Here is a 26587-nt window from a genome sequence, read left to right as displayed (position 1 = left end):
ATCCCTGGTCAGGGAACAAAGATCCCACAGGCCACAGCTAAGACCTGATGCAGCCAAATAAATATTCTTTTAAAAAGGAAAGAAAAAGAAAAAAAAATAAAAATAAAAAGGAAAGAAAACTAGGGATAAAATATGATCAAAATAACAAACAAAATAAACAGATACAAAAATACATTGTTACTGAAGATAAAGATACTGTAAAAATATGTCCTCCTCCAAAATCCAACTATAATCCCAAACTGAATCACAGTTTTGATAGGAACTTGACAAAATGAGAACCTTCTAAAAACCCATTATTAAACAAGATGCTGAGAAAGAGTGGTGTCTGCTTCTGACAATGAACACTTTGGCTTCGAAAATAGAACCAGTAGGAATATGAATACATATCAGTGTCTCTGCCACACCCTTAAAATATCACTTCCATAGAGCTTCTCGACTGTATGAAGAATCTAATGGATTTGAAAACCTGAGTATGGCCTAATTCTTACCATAATAATAACACAGCTTTCATCTCTGAGCGCTATTTTGAATGTTCTTAGCAGAGAATACATTTCTAGAGGAGATTCTAAAAACAAGCAAAAACACCTACAGGTTTTGGCTGGACTGAAGTTCTTGCTGGCTCCATCCCAATTAGAATTTCCTTCCTGGGCACACCCATTAATGGAAATTTGACCTCTAAATACTGTCATTGCCACAAACAGCCCATTTGTCAAGAATCACTTTCTTGGCCTATGACAGCTGATGGGCGTTTCAAGAAAGGTGTTGAGATCCACAGTAGTTTCCTGGAATGCCCTTAAGAAACATGTGCTTTAGTGCTGCACGCTGACATCATGGGTGGCAGCGTCCCTGTCCTTTGCTCCTCCAGCCCTCCCAATGGCTGAATGTCTATCATCTGAAACACCTAGAGTGGCTTCTGTTTTCCTCATTGAACCCAGACTGGCTACATTTATAATGTTTCTGTCCTCTTGTGGAGTCTTGGCTGAGTAAGAAGGTCCAAGCTATATATTTCCTGAGCCTTGTTGTGTTCATGACATGCATAGTCCATCTCATCCCTATGAACTCTCTAATGGGCATGAAGATATGAGTTACAACTGATGCCCTTCTCACACTCCTTACACTTATAGGGCCTCTCTCCTATGTGGACTCAGAGATGAACCTGAAGATCTGAGTTCCAACTGAAGCCCTTCCCACAACCGTCATATTTATATGGCTTCTCTTGGGTGTGATCTCTCTGATGTAAGTGAAAATAGAAGCCCTTATCACACACTTGGCACATGTGAGGCTTTTCTTCTGTGTGAACTCTCTGATGAGTGTGCAGAACTGAGCTGTATGTGAAAGCCTTCCTGCACACATCACATTTGTAGGGTTTCTCCCCTGTGTGCACCCTCTAGTGAGTGTGCAGGTGTGTGCTTTGGCTGAAGCTCTTCCCACCCTTGTCACACCTGTAAGGCTTCTTCCCCATGTGCAGCTTCTGGTGAACTTGGAGAATGGAGCTGGAACTGACGCATTTGCTGTACTCGCTGCATTTGTAGGGTTTCTCCCCTCTGTGGACCCTCTGATGGACAAGAAGGTTGGAGCTCTGATCAAAGTCCTTCCCACACTTGGCGCACTTATACGGCCTTTTCCCACTGTGGACCCTCTGATGGAAACACAGGAGCAACCCAAATCCGAACCCCTTCCCACACACATCACAGGTGTAGGGTATCTCCCCCATGTGGACTCAGCGGTGGTTATGAAGAGAGGAATCGCAACTGAAGCCTTTGCCACATTCCACGCATTTATAGGGCTTGTCTCCTGGAGGGCCATTGGGATTTCTAGGAAGGTTTGAGTTCTGTTTGCAGCCCTGAGCACACTCTTGACCTTCACAAGTTTCCTCCCCTGAATGGGTTTTATCGTAAACAGTATGTTCTGAGCTCTGGCTAAAGTGCCTTCCATACCTATGGTGTTTATAAGATATTCCTCCGTGTGAGCACTGTGATGAACATGAGCATCATCTGTGAAGCCCATTCCAGGGTTATTACATCTGAAAGTGTGCCACACTGCATGGACATGTGACTGTGTTTGACTGTTGACTTTATAACCAAGTGTTTCCCACAGTTGGTGTATCTACAAAGTTCCTCTCCTTTACATTCTTGGGAATCATCATAATCACTCAAGTTCTGAAAGAAGCTGTCATCACACCGAGCACATCCATCCAGTTTCTCTTCTATCTGCTTTCTCCGAGAATTATGGGGCTCAGTCATTAGGTTGGCTTTCTTCCAGGATTCTGGGGTAAGGACCTGTGTCAGGATTTTCTAAGCTGTGATGTCTTGATTTTCTAAATTAATGGCATTTATTACATGGTTTTCATTTTCAGAAATCTGAACAGACACTCCTGGCCACTCTTCACAGAGGGAAATGTCTCCTAAATACTGGGGACAATCTCCTTGAAGATTCATAATAACATAATCATGACTCATGGTTAATTCACTGATCCTTTGGTTCCAAATTTGCCAAAAGTAGAGCACTTCTGGAGAAGGCAATGGCATCCCACTCCAGTCCTCTTGCCTGGAGAATCCCATGGACGGAGGAGCCTGGTGGGCTGCAGTCCATGGGGTCGCTGGGAGTCGGACACGACTGAGCGACTTCACTTTGATTTTCACTTTCATGCATTGGAGGAGGAAATGGCAACCCACTCCATTGTTCTTGCCTGGAGAGTCCCATGGACAGAGGAGCCTGGTGGGCTGCAGTCCATGGGGTCACACAGAGTCGGACACGACTGAAGCGACTTAGCAGCAGCAGCAGCAGCAGCAGCAGCAGCAGAGCACTTCTGGTGAGAGGTAACTCAAGCCTTTTTCCTGAAGGTTCATAAGGTTGTTTTTAATCCTGTCTTCTATGAGGAGAAAGAGAATTTGGCTAAGCAAACAAGTAGATCATCTATCCAAAGGCTCTGAGGATATGAAGCTGGGTGGGATGAGAAGTTGCCACTGGATCCTAGTTGTGTATGAAACAATTAGAAACCTAATCATTCTAATCTGTGAGCTGCCAATCAAAAACCACTGACTGCAGATGCATCAAAAGAAATACTGGAAACAATTATAAAGGAAGAAATTCACCTCTCTGCTATTAGAGTAGTCCATAAAAAGACTTTAGTCGTTTTGCTAATTTGTTTTTAAGTAATGGATTTGATATCCATGACCTCTAAAGCCTATAGTTTTTTCAGCAATATTTAAAAATAAATTTATCTAGAATAACTTTTCTTCCAAAATACACAAGCTTTTATAGTTTTTAAGCACATATTTACTGTGAGACAACTTTAAAACTTAATAATCTCTGTGTGGGTACTTTTGTAAGAATTATGTATATCTGTGAGGCTTTAAGGAGAAGGCAATGGCACCCAACTCCAGTACTCTTGCTTGGAAAATCCCATGGATGGAGGAGCCTAGTAGGCTGCAGTCCATGGGGTCGCTAAGAGTCAGATACAACTGAGCGACTCCACTTTCACTTTTCACTTTCATGCACTGGAGAAGGAAATGGCAACCCACTCCAGTGTTCTTGCCTGGAGAGTCCTAGGGACGGGGGAGCCTGGTGGGCTGCCGTCTATGGAGTCGCGCAGAGTCGGACACGACTGAAGTGACTTAGCAGCAGCAGCAGTGAGACTTTAAAGGGAGATGCCCTTTTAAACACTGTACATATTGAACCACACTGAAATGGAATGCACCATACTTAAAATGTGTTGTTCACTGTGAATTCATTTTCAACATATTCTTGTTTATTGCTGTTTCTGACTGAAGGGGTGAGTATACATCAGAAAGAATCATCATAGCTACCACACCATGTGACTATTTATTCATTACATGATATGAAGTTAGAAGAACAAAAATACGTAAAAAGACAAAAACAAAAACCCCCAAACATAAGGGGAAGGTTCCTATATGATTTATGTAATATATATAATAATGGAGTTCTGGACATGGTGAGAGATATAAAGGATCACAGAGACCTTCCAGGATCCTGTAGAAGGTTGCAGAAACAAGCAGCAAGTCCTCTCTCCTAACCAAGTCCTTGCCTTTACATCAGCTATTAAACATGATAGAACTATCATGTATATTTGTGTACCACATGCACAACTGAACACAGCGGGCCTACAGCTGCAGTGGGGATTGAAATGGGGATAATTTTGTGAAATATGGGACATCCTTTTTATTTCCCTGAGGTTTTCTGGCTTTGTGAAGAGACAAAATCCCTCAAGACCCTATAGTCCAATTCCCAACTTCTCCCCTTTGAGGTTATTGCAGAATCTCTAACAGCCATGGCTAGGAGAATGGGCAGCGTGGAACTGTTCACGGCCTGGCACCCAGGAAGCAAGATTGTACGAAAAATTCATAAGAAATAGATGGTCACAACACCTTGGCACCCAAAAATAGGCTTCACAAAATGTCACAAACATCATCTGGACACTGCTTCTAGTTCAAGGTAATTTTCTGATTCATTTTATTGAGTGACTTTGGTTCATAAAGTGGTGTCAGAGGAAACAGGAACAGGCTTAAAGCAGTAGTTTTCCAACTGTTTGGACTGTACCCATAGCAAGAAAAGCATTTACACTGTGACCCAGTACCTACACAGACACACAGACCAGAAACTAAAATATTGTGATCAGTTGAGGCTTACCTTACCAGGTGCAACGTACTCTGATAAATCCTTTCGTGTTCTAGTCCATGGATTTGTTTTGCTTTTTAAAAACTGCTAGCTATGGCATGGTCACTTGATTTCAGGACTCACCAATGGGGTCAGTCCTGCCCACTGAGGCCAAGGATCTCTGTTTACAATCTATGGACATGGCAGTACTTCATGTCACCTGGTTATTACAAGCACAGGGCTGAGGGTCAGACTGAGAGGTTCAAATCCTAGTGCCTCTGACAAGCTGGGTGATCCTGGGCAAGTTACTTGTCCACTCTGCACCTCAGTTGTTTGCTCTGTAGAAGGGGGACAATAAGAGCAACTATCTCATAAACTAAACTGAGGTCATAGATACCTGTATACAGGGCTCTGAGAAATTGAAGCTAGGATAGATATTGACCAGCAAGAGGGCAAATAAGCGGACACTCGTAGTGTACTGACTACCAACCTGATCCTAACTTGCTTCCTTTAATACCAGTTTTTCCAAAACATTGGTTAAAAAAAAAGAAAACTGAAAAACAAACAAACAAACAAACAAAAACCCACCCTGGTTTTATTCTAGAGGCAACCAAGGGACCAAGGCCTTGGTAATGTGTGAACTTCCTCAGTCCTGTTCTGGAAAATATGAAGGAATGAGAGCCTAAACACGTGATGAGATCAAAGTAGGCTTGCCAACTGCACCGGATGCCCACTGGCAGGGGGCACAGGCCAGAGGAGAGCTCCCTCACCCACCCACAACTCACAAGGGACCACCTGCTCACAGTTATTAAAACTCATTAACTGCAGGTTGTCATCTGCATGTGTATCCCTTAGGAGGTTTCCCTTTGTGCTCCAGCTGAAATATTCTATCCAGTTTGAAGCTGCTCACTTGAGAAAATGAGACCAGTGGTTTGATGCTTAGTTACAGGTGCTTGTTGTCCTCACCCACGGAGACCAGGTTCCTGAAGTTCTCCAGCATCACATCTTGGTACAGGTTTATCTGGGCAGAGTCCAAGAGTGCCAGCTCTTCCTTGGAGAAGACCATGGCCATGTCCTTGAAGGTCAAGGTTTCCTGAAACATCAAGCACATGCCACATTCATCATCTGCACCAGTGACTCCTGGATGAAGAGCTACATTGGAAGCTTCTGTATCAGTCATTAAGTTTTTATCTTTTTGCTCCAAATCCTCTTAGTTCCCTGACCAGGAATTGAACCTGGAGCCACAGCTGTGAAAGCATGGAGTTCTAACCCCACCAAGGAGTTCTCCAAACCCTTGCTTTTGTTTTCTTTTAAAAAAATATTTATGTATTTGGCTGCCTTTCAGCATGCTGGTTGTGCCACAGCATGTGGGATCTTAGTTCCCAGACCAGGAACTGAACCCATGTCCCCTGCATTGCAAGGTGGATTCTTAACCACTAGATCACCAGGGAAGTCCCTTACTCTTGATTTCTGTACTTATCTCTCATGGACCAGGGACAAGCACCTCATTGACTGGCACTGGTAAGCAAACTGAACTTGGGAGCAACCCTGGATCAGACAGCCTGACATCTCTGAGCCTGTTGCTTAATTTCTCCAAAGGGAATAATACCACTACCTTTCCCAGCTGTTATAAATAAGGTAAAGTGCCTACCACACAGAAGTCACTCAAAAATTGCTGACTTCCTTTTGGAAAATAGAGATACCCAGCTCCTCAGAATGGACATAGCATTTAAGACAAAGAAAGGAACTTCAGCTTACCTGGAGCTTAATCATACTGTCTTCCTCTTAGAGAGAGCAGGAGCCAGAGAAACCAGAACTGCAAAGGAGAATCCATGAGACCGGGGGTTTAACAAGTTGTGAATGAATATTGGTTCCTTCTGGACTGGACGGTTTTCTCACACATTTTTTTTTTTTCCAAGATGTCTTTTCCTCTCCTCTTACTCTCACCAGACGAGATTCCCACCTCCTCAAGCCGCCCACCCACCAATCCCATCCCAGACACCTGTATAACTCCTCTTTCCTCAAGCTTTTGGGTCAAACTGTCACATTTTCTTTCAATATTTATTTTTTTGGCCGTGCTGGGCCTCAGGTGTGGCACACAGGATCTTCAGTCTTGACTGCAGCATAGTTGTGGCATGTGGGAATCTAGTTCCCTGACACGGAATTGAACCTGGGCCCCCTGGACTGGGAGTGTGGAGCCTTGGCTACTGAACCACCAGGGAAATCCTGCCATTAGGTTTTCAACATAATGAATTTGAGGGGGACACAAACATTCAGACTATGGCAGGTACCACTTCTCCTACGATAGCATTATACTGCAGTGGCTTAATTGCCTTCTGCCTCTGTCTCTAAGCTCAGAGAGGACAGGGACTGCATTCCCTCATGTAACACATACTTATTTAGTGCCTACTGAGTACGAAGATCATGGCATCTGGTCCCACCACTTCATGGGAAATAGATGGGCAAACAGTGGAAACAGTGCCAGACTTTATTTTTCTGGGCTCCAAAATCACTGCAGATGGTGACTGCAGCCATGAAATTAAAAGACGCTTACTCCTTGGAAGGAAAGTTATGTCCAACCCAGATAGCATATTCAAAAGCAGAGACATTACTTTGCCTACAAAGGTCCGTTTAGTCAAGGCTATGGTTTTTCCAGTGGTCATGTATGGATGTGAGAGTTGGACTGTGAAGAAGGCTGAGCGCCGAAGAATTGATGCTTTTGAACTGTGGTGTTGGAGAAGACTCTTGAGAGTCCCTTGGACTGCAAGGACATCCAACCAGTCCATTCTGAAGGAGATCAGCCCTGGGATTTCTTTGCAGGGAATGATGCTGCAGCTGAAACTTCAGTACTTTGGCCACCTCATGCGAAGAGCTGACTCATTGGAAAAGACTCTGATGCTGGGAGGGATTGCAGGCAGGAGGAGAAGGGGACAACAGAAGATGAGATGGCTGGATGGCATCACCGATTCAATGGAAGTGAGTTTGAGTGAACTCCGGGAGTGGGTGATGGACAGGGAGGCCTGGCGTGCTGCGATTCATGGGGTTGCAAAGAGTCAGACACGACTGAGCAACTGAACTGAACTGAACTGAACTGAGTGCCAGGCAGTGATCTGGACACTGAAGATACCACAGTGATGAATGCTATGGAGCAAAAAATTAAAAAAGCAGGGAAGGGGGACTGGAAGTGAAACAGGGTGGTCAGGAAATGTCTCACTGAGGTGATACTTAATGAAGTAAGGGAGTGGGCAATGCAAGTATGTGTACAGAGCATTCTAGACGGAGGAAATAGCAAGTGCAAAGACCTTGGGGTGGCAGCATGGACATGGCTCAAGTGGAGTGAGTGTGAGAATGAGCCAGAGGGAACAGAGTGCAGGTAAAGGGAGCCAGGTGGTAGATGCTATAAGAACACTTGAAGGTTTGGGCTGCTAGTCTCATTAGTTAGAAGTAATGGGAGGATTCTGAACAGAGGAGTGACATGATTCAAATTAGGTATTAACAGGATCATGCTAGCTGCTGTGATGAATGGACTGCCAATTGGGATTGACATATATATACTATTGATGCTATGTATGAAATGGATAACTAGTGAGAACCTACTGTATAGCCGAGGGAATTCTATTCAATGCTCTGTGTTGATCTAAATGGGAAGGAAATCCAAAAAACAGGGGATATATGTATAGCTGATTCAGGGCTTCCTTGCTGGCTCAGGCAGTAAAGAATCTGCCTTCTATGTAGGAGACCCAGGTTCGATCCCTCAGTTGGGAAGATCTCCTGGAGGAGGGAATGCCTACCCACTCCAGTACTCTTGCCTGAAGAATTCCATGGACAAAGGAACCTGGCGGGCTACAGTCCATAGGGTCACAAAGAGCCAGATACGACTGAGCGACACACACACACATACAAACACACACAGGTGATTCATTTTGCTGTACAGTAGAAACTAACACAACATTGTAAAGTAACTATACTCCAATAAAAATTAACTTTAAATCCCCACAAAACCAGAATAGACATATACACAAAGAATGGACTACCAACGGTAAGAAGGGGAGCAGGAAGACTAGTTAGGTGGTTTTCAGGAAATCCCAGTCAGAGATGACGGTGCCTTGGATCAGAGAAGCAGAGGTGGAGGTAGTGAGAAATGGCAGGGATCAGGATTTATACCAATGATCTGGTCAATACGATCTGTTGATGATTTGCATGTGGGCAGAGAAAGAAAGAAAGGAGACGGAACTTTGGCTTCAGTTACTGCAAAGACGGAGTTGTCCTTGACAGAGATGGGGAAGTCCATAGGAGGGACAGGTTTTGTAAGGAGAATCAGAAGTTCAGTTTTGGAAATAATAGGTTTGAGATGTTGAAAAACACACTGATATTCACAGAGATAGAATTGAAAAACTGTCCCATTTACAAGGGGCAAAAGACATAAACGACCTCAACTTTACTGAGAAAGGAAGAAAACTACAGAATTTTATTGAAAGGCCTGAAACTCTGACTACACCTTGGAGCTCACAGGGACTCCCAGGGCATTGGGGTCTAGTCTGAAGGGGGATTTCCAAGGTCTGGCCCCACATACTATGTGCAACTAAGAGGAAAATCCAACTTTCCTATGCTTCAGGTATTTCCTAGCTAGTTAACTGGAAAATTGTTTCCAAAATATTGTATTATGGAAATTTCTAACATATACAGAGGCAGACAGAATAGCACAGTGAACCCCCAGGTACCAGTCACTTGGTTTAAACAATTATTAACATGTGGTCACTCTTGTTTCAACTACACCTCTACCCATTCCCCACATATTCACATACTATTTTGAAGCAATTCCCTGACATATTATTTTGTCCATACATATTTCAGTAAGTAGCTCTAAAAGATATGAAATCATCTTTAAAATGTTAATGTGACACCTCAACAATTCCCTAATGTTATCAAATGTAGAGTCAGTGTTCATATTTGTTGACTGCAGTTTAACAATTTACAATTTTCTATGTGTCTTATAATCCTCAAAAATAGCACTCTGTCTTCATACTGTATTCAGAGACATACTCCCGGCCAGGACATACAGAGAAGGGATGTACAGTTTGAGTTGCCCCCCTATTTCCAGAGGTCAGAACTTCTGCCCTAAAGTCAAGATTGCCCCGCTGGAGTCAAGGGCTGCCACACCCCAAACGCAGAAACCTTCAGAAACTAAGACTCCAAGGATGTTGGATGCTGAGCCGGAATCGCCCCTCCGCCGAAACGAGGAATGAACAGACCAAGCTGTCCTTCCTCTCGGAGATGACCCAACTGCTTGGGTCAATTTCTCTCCCCATCAGGGAGGGAGGGTGTGTGGGTGTGTGTGTCACTCAGTCCTGTCCGTGTCCGACTCTTTGTGACCCCATGGACTGTAGCCCGCCAGGCTCCTCTGTTCTCTCCAGGCAAGAATACTGGAGTGGGTTGCCATTCCCGACTCCAGAGGATCTTCCTGACCCGGGGAATCGAACCCGGGTCTCCGGCATTGCGGGCAGATTCTTTGCTGACTGAGCTACCAGGAAAACCCTCCCCATCATGGGCGCCTGGCCCAAATCAGCATCTTCAAAACCTGAGGCCACGCCCCCTGCCCCCCGCCTGGGTTGAGATGCACGTGCCAAGACTCACACCAACTCTGACCCGGAGTTGCACATCCTACAAGCCTGCAGGGGCACCACCTCGCAAACCAGCCCAAGCTCCCCACTCCGGATCCCATTCCAGGGATGCCGGGCGGGAGCCCCTCACCACTTCACCTCGCCAAGGAAGTCCTTTTATCGGTCACTAGTCCCCGCTTCCTACGCCTCCCATTCCAGTTCACAAGGTCGGGCTACAGTTTCACAACCCCCACCCCCCACCCCCCCTTACACAGTGACTCCGAGCCACACTCACCTCAGCGCCCCAAATAATGTGGCCCATAGCATCTGTCCCGGCCCATGGCGCATGCGCGAGGTAGCCTGTGGACTACAATCCCCAGAAGCCCCTGCGCGGCACTAGGGCCGTGCCAGGTTGCTCGTAGTTTACAGTGCTGCAGGGACTAAAGCTCAATATTCATCAGCCGTTAAAAAGAATACATTTGAATCAGTTCTAATGAAAAAAAAAAGAAAAAAAAAAATAAAGCTCAACATTCAGAAAACGAAGATCATGGCATCCGGTCCCATCACTTCATGGGAAATAGATGGGCAAACAGTGGAAACAGTGTCAGACTTTATTTTTGGGGGCTCCAAAATCACTGCAGATGGTGACTGCAGCCATGAAATTAAAAGACGCTTACTCCTTGGAAGGAAAGTTATGACCAACCTAGATAGCATATTCAAAAGCAGAGACATTACTTTGCCAACAAAAGTCCGTCTAGTCAAGGCTATGGTTTTTCCTGTGGTCATCTATGGATGTTAGAGCTGGACTGTGAAGAAGGCTGAGCGCCGAGGAATTGATGCTTTTGAACTGTGGTGTTGGAGAAGACTCTTGAGAGTCCCCTGGACTGCAAGGAGATCCAACCAGTCCATTCTGAAGGAGATCAGCCCTGGGATTTCTTTGGAAGGAATGACGTTAAAGCTGAAACTCCAGTACTTTGGCCACCTCATGCGAAGAGTTGACTCATTGGAAAAGACTCTGATGCTGGGAGGGATTGAGGGCAGGAGGAGAAGGGGACGACAGAGGATGAGATGGCTGGATGGCATCACTGACTCGATGGATGTGAGTCTGAGGTGAACTCCGGGAGTTGGTGATGGACAGGGAGGCCTGGTGTGCTGCGATTCATGGGGTCGCAAAGAGTCGGACACGACTGAGTAACTGAACTGAACTGAACTGAGGGACCACCTGGACTCTATCTTTGTAAAATAATAACAACAATCACAGCAGTGATAAAATAACAGCAAAATGTTAAAAATAAATTTTAAAAATCTCTACCCAAGATAAAAAAGAAGAGTGAAGAGTCAATGTCTTACCACCTAAAAATGAGCACTTGTTATATTTTAGTGAAAATCTTCAAAGGTACTTATTCTGTAGGCATATCCTTTACTTTTGTTTGTTTTTGTTTCAACTGTTTATTAACCAGATTACAAAAATAATCCTGCTAGATACCTTAGTTCATCCTTGTAATAAGCCTGGTCTTCCCTGTTGCCAGCATCTCCACCTTCTACAAAATGGGTGGTCTTTTTCTTAATTCCACTTCGTAGAGAAGACAATTTAAAGGGCCAAAGGAAGTTGTTTGCTTCTTTGAAACGTTTTCCAATGGTATAGATCTCATGAATCAGATCCTCCATGCATATTTCCCAAGAGATCGAGCAATCAATGCGTTGTCTGTCAGGGCAATTCGCTTCTTGTTGATTTTGCCATAACCACGCTTGTAGATCAATTCATTTGCTGCAGTCCATGGGGTCGCTAGGAGTCGGACACGACTGAGCGACTTCACTTTCACTTTTCACTTTCATGCATTGGAGAAGGAAATGGCAACCCACTCCAGTGTTCTTGCCTGGAGAATCCCAGGGATGGGGGAGCCTGGTGGGTTGCCGTCTATAGGGTCGCACAGAGTCGGACACGACTGAAGCGACTTAGCAGCAGCAGCAGCATGCAATGTATGGCTCCACAATTCTCAGAATGTTAATTGAAGCCTTGTTGAGCTTCACAAAGGTGCCACAGAAGATCTGCTGGAGGCGAAGGAGCTGCAGCACCTTTCGAACTTTCAGGCTCACACCGTTGATACCTCTGATTCTGATGACAAATGCCAATTTGGGTTTCGCGGGTACATAGAAGTCGCCGGCTTTTCGTGCCATCCTAGCCACTCGAATGTCAGTTCTGTACGTCTGCCTGTATTCCTTGTGATATGCTTAGCTTTTTCATAGATAAGCTTCCTCCTTGCCATTCGAAGCATCTTTTAGGCAAACTTCCTTCGCAGGCGCTTGATCTTAAGCTCTGAGAAATTCTTTCGCTTTTTCGTAAGGGTTTCTGGCACAGCAGGAACCTTCTTTTTCTTCTCTTCTGCTCCCTCCATGGTGCCAGCCGGGAAAGAGGCTATCTTTTACTTTTATAAACACACAAGTTTTCAATTAAAATTTACTTCCCTTTGTTTTCAGGATTTGTTTCCATTTAAGAAGACTCTGGGAAATCTTCCACAGGACACCTGACTTTTCCCCTTAGGAGAAGCAGAAAGACGTAGGAACTAGTCAGTAGGTGCTGTCCTTTATCAGGCAATTGTAGGAGTTTGGGGTTCTCTTCAAAGAGATACATTTCAACAAACTATGAAAACATGGAAAGCTTTCACATTCTCTTTGAAAGCTCCCTTGTTGGGACTTAATGTTTTTTCTCATTTTAAGATTTCTATTAAACATTTTCATTTTTCAATACCTTAAATTTGAATTGGGATTGATTGGGCCTTAAAATTAAATAAGGAGTATATTAGAGCCTATAATTCTGACCTATAAAGGGTCAAAACAAACAAAACACCCCAAAAATGGATGAGAACTATCTCTGTCGGCTCTAAGTCTAGATTAGACAGTTGGTGATTGGCAGGAGCTGAAAGGATTACATTCAACAATAGCTTAACATTGAAACTTGGGGCACACAAAGAGAATGGTGAAATAAATGCTTTGGGCCTGTCTCTTGTCATTTGATGAAATGTTTCACTGTGACTTTTTTAAAAATCTAGTAAAATCTGCCACAGAGATGACAGTCACCCTTAATTATGGCAGAGCTTAACAGTCTTTTTTTATCAGATGGAGAGGAGGATGGTTTCTATAATACATCTCAGTAATATTTGTGATAAATAGGTAGATCCTCCATTTCTAAATTAATTTATCCACTTTAGTCCCTCCTCTCTTACCTAATCTTCCATTACGTCCTCACTTGCCCATTCTGGTCCAATGTTGGGCTTTGTGTTATCCGTCAAACCTGATCACTGTTCCTCTGCTGGTATGTTCTTTACCTCAGTGGCCACAAAGTTTGCTTCACCTTCTTTATTCTTTGCTGAAATGTTACTCTCAGGGAGGTCTACTATTTAAAAGTGTAACAGCCCCGGGCACTTCATCACCTGCCTCACCCCACTTTCCCTTTCCTTTCTTGGTACTTATCACCTTCTGAAATGCAGGCAAGCATTGAAAAGCAGAGACATTACTTTGCCAACAAAGGTCCGTCTAGTCAAGGCTATGGTTTTTCCTGTGGTCATGTATGGATGTGAGAGTTGGACTGTGAAGAAAGCTAAGCGCTGAAGAATTGATGCTTTTGAACTGTGGTGTTGGAGAACTCTTGAGAGTCCCTTGGACTGCAAGGAGATCCAACCAGTCCATTCTGAAGGAGATCAGCCCTGGGATTTCTTTGGAAGGAATGACGTTAAAGCTGAAACTCCAGTACTTTGGCCACCTCATGCGAAGAGTTGACTCATTGGAAAAGACTCTGATGCTGGGAGGGATTGGGGGCAGGAGGAGAAGGGGATGACGGAGGATGAGATGGCTGGATGGCATCACTTACTCGATGGACGTGAGTCTGGTTGAACTCCAGGAGTTGGTGATGGACAGGGAGGCCTGGCATGCTGCAATTCATGGGGTCGCAAAGAGTCAGACATGACTGAGCGACTGAACTGAACTGAACTGATACCTTGTTTTATTGAACTCCACAGATACTGTGCTTTTACAAAGTGACAGTTTGTAGCAAGCCTGTGGCAAGCAAGTGTATCAGCACCATTTTTTCAACAGTATTTGCTCACTTTGTATCTCTGTGTCACACTTTGGCAATTCTTGCAATATTTCAAACTTTTTCATCATTGCTGTATTTGTTAGGTTGATCTATGATTGGTGATCTTTTAAAAAAAATTTTGTTTGTTAAAAACCTTTTACTGTGATCAGTGATTTCTGATGTTAACTGTTGCAAAAAGATTACAACTCACTGAAGACTCAGATGATGGTTAGCATTTTTTAGCAAGAGTATTTTATCATTTTGGCTGTGCTGTGTGGCTTGCAGGATCTTAGTTTCCCAATCAGAGGTTGGGTCCACAGCAATAAAAGCACCCAATTCTAACCAATGGACCCCCAGGGAAAAAGTATTTTTGAATTAAGGTGTGTATTTATTTTTTAGATATAATGCTACTGCATACTTAATAGACTACAATATACAGTACTACAGACATAAGTTTCATGTACACTGGGAAACCAAAAAAGTCATGTGACCTGCTTTACTGCAGTATTTGCTTATAGCAGTGGTTTGGAATCAAATCTGCAAATCTTTGAGATATGTGTGTCACTTAGATTCCTTTCCTTGCAGCCCCAGGTAACAGAAAGGGACTCAGCCCAGGTCATGCCTCAGGCCTCCTGAGTCATCCAGGTGGAGACATCAGACTAGAGTTATGGTGCACTATTCTCTATTGAAGCCAGGCTTGTGGGCTCCGGATCCCAGAAGGCCAAAATGTAGGACAGAAGTACTAAACAGGTCCTCCCAATGATCCAGAACACCTCATCTTCTACCAGCCAGCAAAAATGATGCAGCCTCTGAAAGTATCTAAATCACAAATTTCACAGTTCACTTGTACACCTTGTATTTGGTACTAGGTGCTAAGTGAATAGTAGAAAAAGAAAAAAAATTATAGAGTTTATAACCTGGATCCTTGACCATACGGGATTACTCCAGCAGACTAATTTTTTTTTTTTTAAACAATAGCTTTACTGTTGTTATAAAATTAATGTATACTTTTTGTAATAAATATGTAGAAGTCCGTGAAAGTATTACAGACCCCGTATTCCGTCTGCTAGAAATAAGCACTTATGATACTGACCTTTCACACATTATTTTTCCTTCTCTCTTTATAAACACACAATATGAACAAAATGGGGTCATAGTATAATTGTCATTCTACAAGTTTTCTTGTTCTCTAAATAGTTTGTAGGCAACTTTTGATGTCATTACAGGTGTGCCTGAATATTTTTAGTGGTTTGTCCTCATATACACATGCCTTAACTTACTACAACTGGAGAATTAACATTTGTGGGGTTTTCCTATGGTTAAAAAAAAAATACTGAGCTTGGTCATATGCACACATCTTTTCCCACATCTGTAACTATCTCCCAAGTATAAATTATTACACACTGATTGCCACTTTGAAGGTTACACAAATTGAATTTGATACACTGAGAAATTCTTTCAAAAAAGGCTACCTATTTTCATTCTCATCAATAAGTGTGTAAGAGTACATGTTTCTACAGCTCCATGGACATGGCTTTGGTGACCCTGTTTTACCACTGCTGTTCTGACAAGTTAAAAATGCTATTTCTGAATTTTAAAAGTGTATGAATATTTGTCTTACAAGTTAAAAATAACCCAACCCTCTATGAAATAAAATGGGTAAAAATATATTCATGATAAACGTAAAACAAAATCCTAGAAATATATTTAAGAATATTCAGAACCTATCTTTTAAAATCTCTAAAAAAATATGACTGAAAGATCATTTAAAATACTTTAGTAAGTGGAAATAAATAGCATTTTCAAAATGGAAAAAAATCAGCATTTCAAATATGTAGATTCTTTCTAGATTAACCTATAAATTCCATACAATGCCAATTAAAAGCCCAATCAGATTTTACTTAAAATGATAAAACATTCCTTCAGTTTACAGAACCTTTGCTATGAGAGCAGTTTATCTCTGTGAGATAAAACCCCATCACAGAAGCATGATGAAAATGTGCTAGAGATACATTACCCAGGCCTGCCAAGAGAATGTCTCTCCTTGAAGCCATTCCTGGCCTTCTAAAGGTAACTTGCCTCAATGAATGTCAACATTTTTACTTTTTATAAAATCTTTTTTTTTTTTTTTTTTGCTGTGCCACACAGCACATGGGATCTCATTTTCCTGACCAGGGATGGAAACCTCACCCTTGCATTGGAAGTGCAGAGGCTTGATCACTGGACTGCCAGGGAAGTCCCTATAAAAACCATCTCCTAAAATGTATGGACATTATTGGTTTGAGTAAGAGGACAATGTTTTTCTTACATTTGCTCTGTTTACAGGTATTTCCCCCGCCACAAGTACTGTGTATAATCTGCTCCTAGGATACATTCTCGTTACTGTCATCATTTGTAAAACCTCCCTCCTAGGCCAGCTCTGATGAAGGTGACCATTTTCACTGAAGCCGCTGGCCAGGTCATTGCCTTAAGGAGTATTCAACTGTGCAACAGACTCTTGAAGACTGAAGTTTGTGACTGAAGTGCTTTCCCTATTTACCAAACTTGCAGATTTTCCCTTCCTAGGCAGACCAGTAGCTATGAAAACATCAGCCCTTCCTGAGGATCTCCATACACATCACATCTATAATGTTTTTCTCTTGTTTGGGCTCTGAGATGAAGGCAAAGTTCTAAACTGGAGACCTTGACTCACATCTACTTGTAAGGCTTCTTGCTTACACGCACCCTCTGATGATTTCACAGACCTGAGCTATAACTGAAGCCTTTCCCACACTCTGCACATCTGTAGGGCTTTTTTTTTTTTTTCACACATTGGCCGCAACACTATTGCATGTGGGATCCTAGCTCCCTGACCAGGGATCAAACCTGCGCCACCAGCGTGGAAGTGCAGAGTCCTAATCACTGGATTGCAAGGGAAGTCCCCCAAAAGAAATTCTGAATAATATTTTACACACACGTTTACTTCTTCATTTTAATAATGCTGTTGTTAACAACAATGTCAAACACCATTACAACACTTCTATGTACCAAAGAGGTGCATATACTAACTTCTTTAACCCTCAGAGGAACATGGAGGTAGAAACTGTCATGATCTTCATTTTACAGAGGAGAACACCCAGGCACAGAGAGGGTAAGTGGCCGAGTTAAGTTACTCCAGCATGCCTGAGGAAGTGTTGAGCTGGGACTGCAGCACACAAGCCTGGTCTTAGAGCCCACACTTGGTGGGCATTCTCATCACACCATCTTGCAGGGCAACTGTGAGGCTGGGTACATGTGAGCTGAACCTCCGAAGGGCTCCATCTGTGGCTGTGTGTTCTGTGAGCATATTCAGGAGGAATCAGGCAATACGGATAGGTCTGGACACATAAAAATCTCAACATACCCGGGTCACTGCTGGCGAGCCAGCAGACTGTTGTATTTACTGCAGCATTCCATGTGACCTGAAAAATGTGTCCATGCTGTCTGACACTCTTCATTGGCTTTTCTCTTTTAAGGTTCAGGTAACACGAACCTGTTTATGGCCATGAATCTGTAGAATATTGGAGGTAAGTGAGAAATCCATCAGAGGATAGAGTCAACCTTCTGGAACAGACTGTCTACTACTGGCTTGCTTGTCTTACACTGCCTCTTTCTATCAGAGAAAAGGCACTCCAGAGACCATTTGCTCCCCCTGGGGATGCTACTCTCTGGAAAGCATGAAGGCAGCATGAAAAGATGGGGACTGAGTAAGAGAAATGAGGCTGCACAACAATCACCTACCACGGTACCTGCTGTATCCACAGGAAAGACCAAGGTCAGGGAATGGCCTCTGCATGGCCAGCTAACCCTTCACTGTCAGGCTGGGACTCTAGCCTGGGGAACGGCTATTGTGTTTCCCTGGTTGGTTCAGTGGTAAAGAACTTACCTGTCGAACCCTGGGTTAGAAGATCCCCTGGAGAAGGAAACAGCAGATGGCAGAGGAGCTCGGTGGGCTACAGTCCATGGGGTCACAAAGAGTGAGACACGACTTAGCGGCTAAACAAGTACTTTTCTTAAAGTTACCTCTTAGTACTAACATGTTCACATTGTAGAAAGTCTGACATTATTCTCAAACAAATCCACAATCTTTCACAGGATGCAAAAGCATTATTGATGTTTTGGTGTGAATTACATATAGAGAAGGGACTTCCCTGGTGACTCAGACGGTAAAGAATCTGCCTGCAATGCAGGAGACCTGGGTTCGATCCCTGGGTCAGAAAGATCCCCTGGAGGAGGGCATGGCAACCCACTCCAGGATTCTTGCTGGGAAAATTCCATGAACAGAAGAGCCTGGCAGGCTACGGTCCACAGGGTTGCAAAAAGTTGGGACATGACTGAAGTGACTGAGCACACAGATATATATAAATATTTTATAATATGTAATTTATAATAGTTTATATGTGTAAGATTTACTGATACATATTTTACATATACTATATGTAATTTACATGTAAAATTTTATATATGCCTATCACTCAAGTGTTTTAAAACCTTGGTTCTAGGAGAGTATCCCTTAACATCCATGTGTTTAAAAACATTCTGGGGAATTCCCTGGCAGTCTAGTGGTTAGCACTTGGCACTTTCACTGCTAGGGCTGGGGTTCAATCCCTAGTCAGGGAACGAAGATCCTGCAAGCTGTGCTTTGTGGCCAAAGTAATAAATACATAAAAACATCTGGCCACTCTTCATCTATGTCTAATTTTACTAGAGTATGGTGAAAGAAATTTGGCCTGTGAAATAACTATGCATATTTCTATGTCCAAGTATGATCTTTTGTTGTTGTTGTTGCTACACGAGGTCTTTGTTGCTGTGTGTGGGCTGTGGGTTTTCTCTAGTTGCAGAGAGTGGAGGCAACTCTCCAGTTGCGGTGCACGGGTTTCTCCATTGAGGTAGCTTCTCTTACTGTGGAGCACAGGCTCTAGAGTGCTCAGGCTTTAGCAGCTGCGTTGTATGGGCTTAGTTGTTCCAAGGCCTGTGGAATCTTCCTGGACCAGGGATCAAATCCCTGTCTCCTGCACTGGCAAACTGATTCCTATCCACTGTACCACCAGGGAAGTTGCAAAGTATAATTTTATTTTTGTGAATTTGACAAAAATTTTTACGCAAGGGATGTATGTCATTTTAAATGTGTCATATGTGTGTCATTAAAATCAAGTTACTGACTCCCTTTTTTAACCCTACATATTAGGTTCAGAAGTTTAATTACGTATTTTTGATACGCTGTCACTTTAATGTCTCTTCATTCTTTTGACTATTTTTTTAGAAGAATGCCTTTTCTACAAAGGGAAATAAATGAGCAAATAAGAGAAATGAACATTTTTGTTTATCTATTGGATCTATCTTACTTCAAAACACTTGGCAACCATACTTCACCACCTAGGAACTGACATATATGACTTAGTGCACACAGATGACCCACATATTCAACCTGGCCAAGAAACACACAAACAATACTCACTTAAAATTTCTTGGCAGTTTTGTCTTTATATTTTCAATGAAATATTTTAAATATTTACTAAAGAGATCACTTTGGAATAATCCCTTCCCAAACTTGAATCTTCAGAGCTTTCTTAGCCCGGTTGGTTTTATACTTGTTTGTACAATCCTGTTTCCTTGCCTTCAAAATAAGATTCAACATGCCCAGTGAAAATCATCTACTTGCTTTATCTGTAACTTGGAGAAAAAGAAGCCTAACCAGATCCCATTATTAGCATTTTCACTATTTTATGTCCTTCCCAAAATTGCGATGCATGGAGAATCCCTTCTGTTCCTCTACCTATGCAATCATGGACTGACTGAAGATTCTCCTGGGGTGGTGAGCCAGTTTTCCAGTCATCAACAACTGTTCCCCCAGAACTTCAGTCACTGTCAGGTGTGCTGCACTCTCTAGATTAATCCTCATTAAAAACATTTAGGGTCATCTCATGCGGACAGAATTTACTATGGGGAACCGCTATCAGGGCTTCCCTGTGGTCTCAGTGGCAAAGATTCTGCTTGCAATGCAAGAGACCAAGGTTTCATCCTTGGGTCAGGAAGGTTCCCTGGGAAGGAAATGGCAACCCACTCCAGTATTCTTGCCTGGAAAATCTCATGGACAGAGGAGCCTGGTGGGCTTCAGTCCATGGGGTTGCAAAAGAGTTGGACACTAAATAACAAATCCCTATCAGATGTCATTTTAGCTTTTTGTTTCTTCAGGGAATTTACCTCCATTCTGTGCTCTCTCAGTTCAACTCTATTTTTCAGTAACTCTCCAGGATCAGAGTTTTCAGGTCCACGATAATCCATAGGATTAGAATTCATGATTTAGGGGCAAGGGCCAGAAAGACTTGTGAACCAAATCTAAAAAAAAAAAAAAAAAACCCAATGAGAAACTACAATTATTACCTCACTAAAAGCATCCTTGTGAACTTAATTTAGGCGGTGAGCACTTAGCCAGGGCAATATCTTCCCACTCAGAGGATTCTCGAATTAGGGAACATATCCTGGATGGTAAAAAGATAATACTACATAAGGAGAGAAAAAGAAAAAAAAAAAAAAAACACCTTAAAAACAGAGCTCTTTTATACTGCTTTGGATAAGATGGGTTTAAAAGAAAAAGATAAAAACTCATCTGCCCTCTGTACTACCCATGAATTCTCATTTAATTCTCTGGCATAAATTTCCAGTTCCACATTGCCAGGAAAATATTTAAGTTCTGATTTTATTTATTTTTGACCGTGCTGGGTCTTTGTTGCTACATGGTCTTTTCTCTAGTTGCAGAGAATGGGGGGCTACTCTCTAGCTGTGGTGTGTGGGCTTCTCATTGTGGTGGCTTCTCTTGCTGAGCACAGGTTCTAGGGTATGTGGCTCAATAGCTGCAGTTCCTAAGCTCTAGAGAATAGGCTCAATAGTTGTGGCACATAGGCTTAGTTGCTCCTTGGCATGTGGGATCTTCCTGGATCAGGGATGGAACCCATGTCTCCTGCATTAGCAGGTCGATTACTCACCACTGAGCCACCACAGAAGCCTGAAATATTTTATTTTCAATAAGGAAAATTCCTGGGAATCTACGTCCTAAGGAGTGACCTATTCATGCTAATCCAAATGAACTCTCAGAAGCATGAGGGATCTCTGTTATCTGGCTAAATGGTCAAAGGAGATGGGTATTTTTCTATTTTTGGACTATTTATTTCTGATATCATTCATTAGTATTATAAAAAAGCACACAGTCCAAAAAACAAATGAAAAAAGTATAAATCTAAAATTAAAAGAGATACACCTAGAATCCCTTTAGATTCTGATCCAAGCACAAATATATCTTTTCATGATTCTAGAAATGAATGTTCTATACTCTTGCCCTGCAATTTTCAGTTCACAGCCATTTCCCTTTTTTTTTTTTTTTTACAAAATATTTACATATAAGATAAAAGTGCTTATGAAACAAATCACCAAGTAGTGCTGGAGAAATCACATTGGAAAAGGATACACTGAAATTCTGTTTTCCAGTCTAAGTTCTAATGTGCTGTGTGCTAAGTCACCTCAGTCATGTCCAACTCTTTTGCAACCCCATGGACTGTAGTCCCCCAGGCTCCTCTGTCCATGGAATTGTCCAGGCAAGAATACTGGAGTGGTTTGTAATAACTACAGCAATTTCCCAACATTTTCAACAAGACAACCAGTATTAGCATTCTTTTATTCCTTTTTTTTTTTTTTTTTTAGGTGCCATAGCTTTATTCTCTTTAGATTTACTATCTTTTTTTAATTGCAGGATAATTGCTTTACAATATTGTGTTAGTTTTTGCCATATATCAACATGAATCAGTCATAGGTGTATATATGTCCCCTCTCATTTATTCTTTATTGGAAAAGAGGTCTACCTCACTGGCAATCACTCCACAGCATATTGACCATTTAATAATTCTCTCAAATTCAGGTCGAAGTGCTTTCTTCAAGGAAAAGTGCCAAGAGTTATCATGCTCATGGGAATGTTTAACAAGGGTCAAGTTTGATTTTTTAAAACATGGAATTGCCAAGTAAAATACATGACTCATACTTTTTCTTTCTTCTCCAGAAAGAGTTTTCAGATACACAGTTGAACAGAGAGCTAATGGAAAGCTTTTTTTCCACACACACAATTTTCATGCTTGTTCTTTCCAATACATGTAATCCTGGAGGAATGGAAGGAGGGAACAAGGGAATGAGGGGCTGAAGGGAGAAAGGGAAAGAGTGAGGGAGAAAGGGAGGCAAGGAGGAAGGGATATCCTCTGCTGAAAGATTTCCAGGCTAGTTACATCCATAGGGTTTCTCTTCTGTATGAGTTGCCTGATGTCTAATAAGTTTAGAACTATTAATGAAAGCTTTCCCACATTGATTACACGTAAAGGGTTTCTCTCCAGTATGAGTTCTTTGATGTACAATAAGTCGAGCACTCAAGCTGAATGTTTTCCCACACTGATTACATTCATAGGGTTTCTCTCCAGTATGAGTTCTCTGATGTTGAGTAAGGCATGAACTCTGCCTGAAGGATTTTCCACACTCACTGCACTCATAGGGCTTTTCGCCAGTGTGAGTTCTCTGATGTACAACAAGGACATAACTCTGGCTGAAGGACTTCCCACACTGGTTACATTCATAGGGTTTTTCTCCAGTGTGAGTTCTCTGATGCATAACAAGGTGAGAACTGCGGTTGAAAGATTTCCCACACTCATTACATTCGTAGGGTTTCTCTCCAGTGTGAGTTCTTTGGTGTGCAACAAGTTGAGAGCTCCAGCTGAAGGATTTTCCACACTGATTACATTCAAAGGGTTTTTCTCCTGTGTGAGTTCTCTGGTGGGCAACAAGTTTGTAACTTTGACTAAAAGACTTTCCACATTGATTGCATTCATAGGGCTTTTCTCCAGTATGAATTCTTTGATGGGCAATAAGTTTATAGCTCTGGATAAATGATTTCCCACATTGATTACATTCGTAGGGCTTCTCTCCAGTATGAGTTCTTTGATGTGCGATAAGTTTGTAGCTCTGTCTGAATGACTTTCCACACTGATTGCACTCGTAAGGCTTCTCTCCAGTATGAGTTCTCTGATGCACAACAAGGACATAGCTCTGGCTAAAGGATTTACCACACTGATTACATCTGTAAGGTTTCTCTCCAGTATGAGTTCTTTGATGGGAAACAAGGTGAGAGCTGCGGCTGAATGATTTCCCACATTCATTACATTCATAAGGTTTCTCCCCTGTATGAGTTCTCTGATGTGCAACAAGATGAGAGCTCCAACTGAAGGATTTTCCACACTGATTACATTCAAAGGGCTTCTCTTCAGAATGATTTCTCATGTTTTGAGCAAGGGATGAACTCTGGGAGGTCTTATGACATTTATACTGACTCTCTCCAATGGAGTTTCTCTGTTGTTCGTTATGGGATATGCTGTGGTTCAAAATTTGCCCACATTCTTTAAAATCAAAGGATCTTCCTTGTGCATGTGTTTTCTCATGTATGTTTAAGGGTGTACCATGGTTAAAAGGTTGAATACTGTCACTAAATCCATAGGATTTATCTTCTGTTTGAGTTCTTGTAAACTGAATAAAATGAATACTCTGGGGGAGGTTTCCAAATTCATTATTTTCACAGAGTTTCTCAGTATCAGTAATCATCTGATGAGTGTTTACCATAGAATTATAATGTAATTTTTTAACATGTGAAGCGTGTTTATGAAAATGGTTCCTTATGGGTATCATCTGTGATGAAAGAAGATTGGAATTCAGACCAGCCTTCTCCTCAGGGCTATCATTTTTGCAGTCTCTCTCATGAGTAATGGCATTCCTGTGAGTAAATGTCACTTCCTTCAAAAGTCTCTCTTGTTTTTCCTGTTGCTTCTCCAACAGCTCCTTACAATCCTGAAATTCTTTGCATGAAGATAACCAAGGATCATCTCTTGTCAACTTTTCTATCTTCACACTATGGGATAGTTTGTCATCAAAAACGCTCTGCTTCAATCTTGATTCTCTTCTTCCAAGTGCAGTTGCCAAGTCTGGAAGAAAGCAAAATAGAATACCCTAGCCAAAAATTGTTAGAGCTGGAATAGTGGGGGGAAAGCTGACAAGAAAGTATGAAAATTATATGTAGATTTATTTTCAGCTATAGACCAAAATATAAATTGAAAAGCAAAATGATGAGATGAGCAGTAAGCAGAGAACTACCACAGTCAGAGAGCATAACAAGGAATTAATATGAAACTATATCATATCTTAGTGTTGCTGAATAAAGACTTTAGATGTCAAATATCTCCATATTCCAAAATAGGATCATCTATGCAAAACTTACAGGATTTTAAAACAATTCTGCAATTCTTAGTAAAAACACAAAGGATCCTTTCTACCCTCTTTAGTGCTAAGACACATGTTCACTGAAATAGAAATTAATGTTTACATTTCTAGGACTTTCTGAAGGCATGAAACTTGTTAGTACAGTCGTGTTAGTAAGATGAAGTCAAACTACTTTGTGAACCAGGAAAAAATAATGAGTGCACTGTTATCCCAGGTTCCCTAAATGCCTTAGAGGCTAATATGGCCCCATGGATTCCTTTGGTCCCAAGTGAGAGAGGATGGAGATCTGCTCATACACAGAAGCCTGAGTGGCTATTAGGCCAAGCAACAGAAGGTACATTTGGGAAAAAGTGGTGATGTATATAGTCCTCTTTGAGTGGGAGAAAAGATAAATATGTGGCATGCCCTATGGGGATTTCTCAAACAAATCTATACCTGTGAAAGAAAGTGAAAGTGTTAGTCATTCAGTCGTGTCTGACTCTTTGCAACCCCAATGCACTATAACCCACGAGGCTCCTCTGTCCATGGGATTCCCCAGGCAATAATACTGGAGTGGATTGCCATTTCCTTCTCCAGGGGATCTTCCTGACCCAGGGATCGAACCCACATCTCCTGCATTGGCAGGCTGATTCTTTACCACCCAGCCACCAGGGAAGTCTACCTATAATGACTCCTAAATGTCTATTTCTCACCTGGATATGTATGTGGGGAAACCCTTTTTATACTCATCCTCTTGTTTGAACTAGATTACATCTAGTTTGGAAAGCTGAGAGGAAAGATATAGAACTTTGGGTGTCTGGACTGGGGACAAAAGAAAGTCACTGCAGAATCTGGTCCCTGTCTTTGGCTCTTAGGAACCTAGCAGACTGAATAAGCTCAAACTCACGAAGTTGTACCTTTGTTACCCTACAAACTAAAACTATATCTTTACCATACTAATCTTTGTGTGGCCAAAATCATTCTGGCCTCTGAACTCCCTAGATCCTGATCTGTAGAAATGAGAAATTATTTCAATATACAGATACCATTAAAGGGGACTGTACTCTTACCCCAAGAGTCCCCGTGGTTTTCCAGGATCACATCTCTGTCCAGGGTCCTCTGAGCAGAGCTCAAAGTGCCTTCTTCTTCCTGAGTGAAGTCCACAGTCACTATTTTGAAGTTCACTCCCTCCTAAAACAGGACACACATTCCTACTCAGCTGGGTATCATTTCCTTCCAGTGTTCAGAGAGGAAAAGTTTGACAGATGGAAGAAGGAAAACCTGATGGCCTGGAAACAGTCCTGAGATAGTCAACATTCAAAAGATTCTAGGGGTACAAGTACCTTTTAGGCAAGCCCCTTTGGGTTTTGGATGCTGGACCTGTTTATATATAACCCCAAAGAGGAACATCAGAAAGAAATGACAAACTGTTATCTTTCTTGTAGACCTTAAAGAAAATGCTAATTTTTGTGTTGGTGAATATGGAATTCCAACTTAGGAATTCCCTCCAAATTATCAAGAAACTAACAAAACAGGTTCAGCAAATTTTTAACTGTCAAAGGTCAGAGAGCAAATATTTTAGGCTTAGCAAGCCATACAGCCTCTCTTACAATTAGTCAGCTCTGCTGCTATAGCAAGACAGCAGCCACAGAAAATATATGAACAAATGGTTGTGAGTATATTACAATAAAACCTTATTTACAAAAACAGGTGATGGGCCAGATTCGGCACACAGCTTTGGTGATGCAGAGAATGAAATGTGGGACAGAAAATGAAATGTAGGCCTTAATGAAAGGCAGGATGTATAAGCTAAGAGCACTGGATTTGGAAAAGAGACTTGGGTTTTTTCCTCTATTAAGAGCATATGTCTGATTTTTTTTTTTTAAATGTATCTAATCTGACTGTCTCTTAATGGTGAGGTTATTCCATTTCTACTTATTAGGCTTAACCATACCCAACTCATATGTTGTTGAGTGAATTAAATTGTAATGATACATAA

General features: G+C 42.0%; 2 protein-coding genes and 1 pseudogene across 4 annotated transcripts in view; all 3 read right to left on the bottom strand.

Annotated features, from left to right (window-relative positions):
• Positions 1-186: 186 nt before the first annotated feature.
• On the bottom strand, positions 187-25737 carry ZNF285 (zinc finger protein 285). Its single transcript, XM_027515538.1, is given in 7 exon segments — positions 187-1956; positions 1959-2060; positions 2063-2506; positions 2795-2872; positions 5584-5710; positions 20512-20646; positions 25659-25737. Coding segments are annotated over 6 exon segments (1857 nt in total). The 5' UTR covers positions 20608-20646; positions 25659-25737; the 3' UTR covers positions 187-946.
• On the bottom strand, positions 12122-25734 carry LOC113876386 (annotated as a pseudogene).
• The window catches only part of ZNF180 (zinc finger protein 180), a 20072-nt gene continuing 15470 nt past the window's right edge, over positions 21986-26587 (bottom strand). For 2 of the 3 annotated variants that reach the window (XM_027515528.1, XM_027515529.1), the window contains exons 4-5: positions 25659-25779; positions 21986-24314 (exon numbers count right to left, since the gene is read on the bottom strand). In XM_027515528.1, the coding sequence (XP_027371329.1) occupies positions 22570-24314; positions 25659-25779 (1866 nt within the window). In that variant the 3' untranslated portion in view covers positions 21986-22569. The remainder of the gene's footprint in view (positions 24315-25658; positions 25780-26587) is intronic. The other variant, XM_027515530.1, reaches the window with a different exon arrangement.

Source organism: Bos indicus x Bos taurus, chromosome 18 (genome assembly GCF_003369695.1).
Source record: "Bos indicus x Bos taurus breed Angus x Brahman F1 hybrid chromosome 18, Bos_hybrid_MaternalHap_v2.0, whole genome shotgun sequence".
In the NCBI taxonomy this organism is placed as follows: domain Eukaryota; kingdom Metazoa; phylum Chordata; class Mammalia; order Artiodactyla; family Bovidae; genus Bos; species Bos indicus x Bos taurus.
Note: the sequence above shows the minus strand (reverse complement) of the source record. Positions and strands in the feature narration are given on the sequence as shown.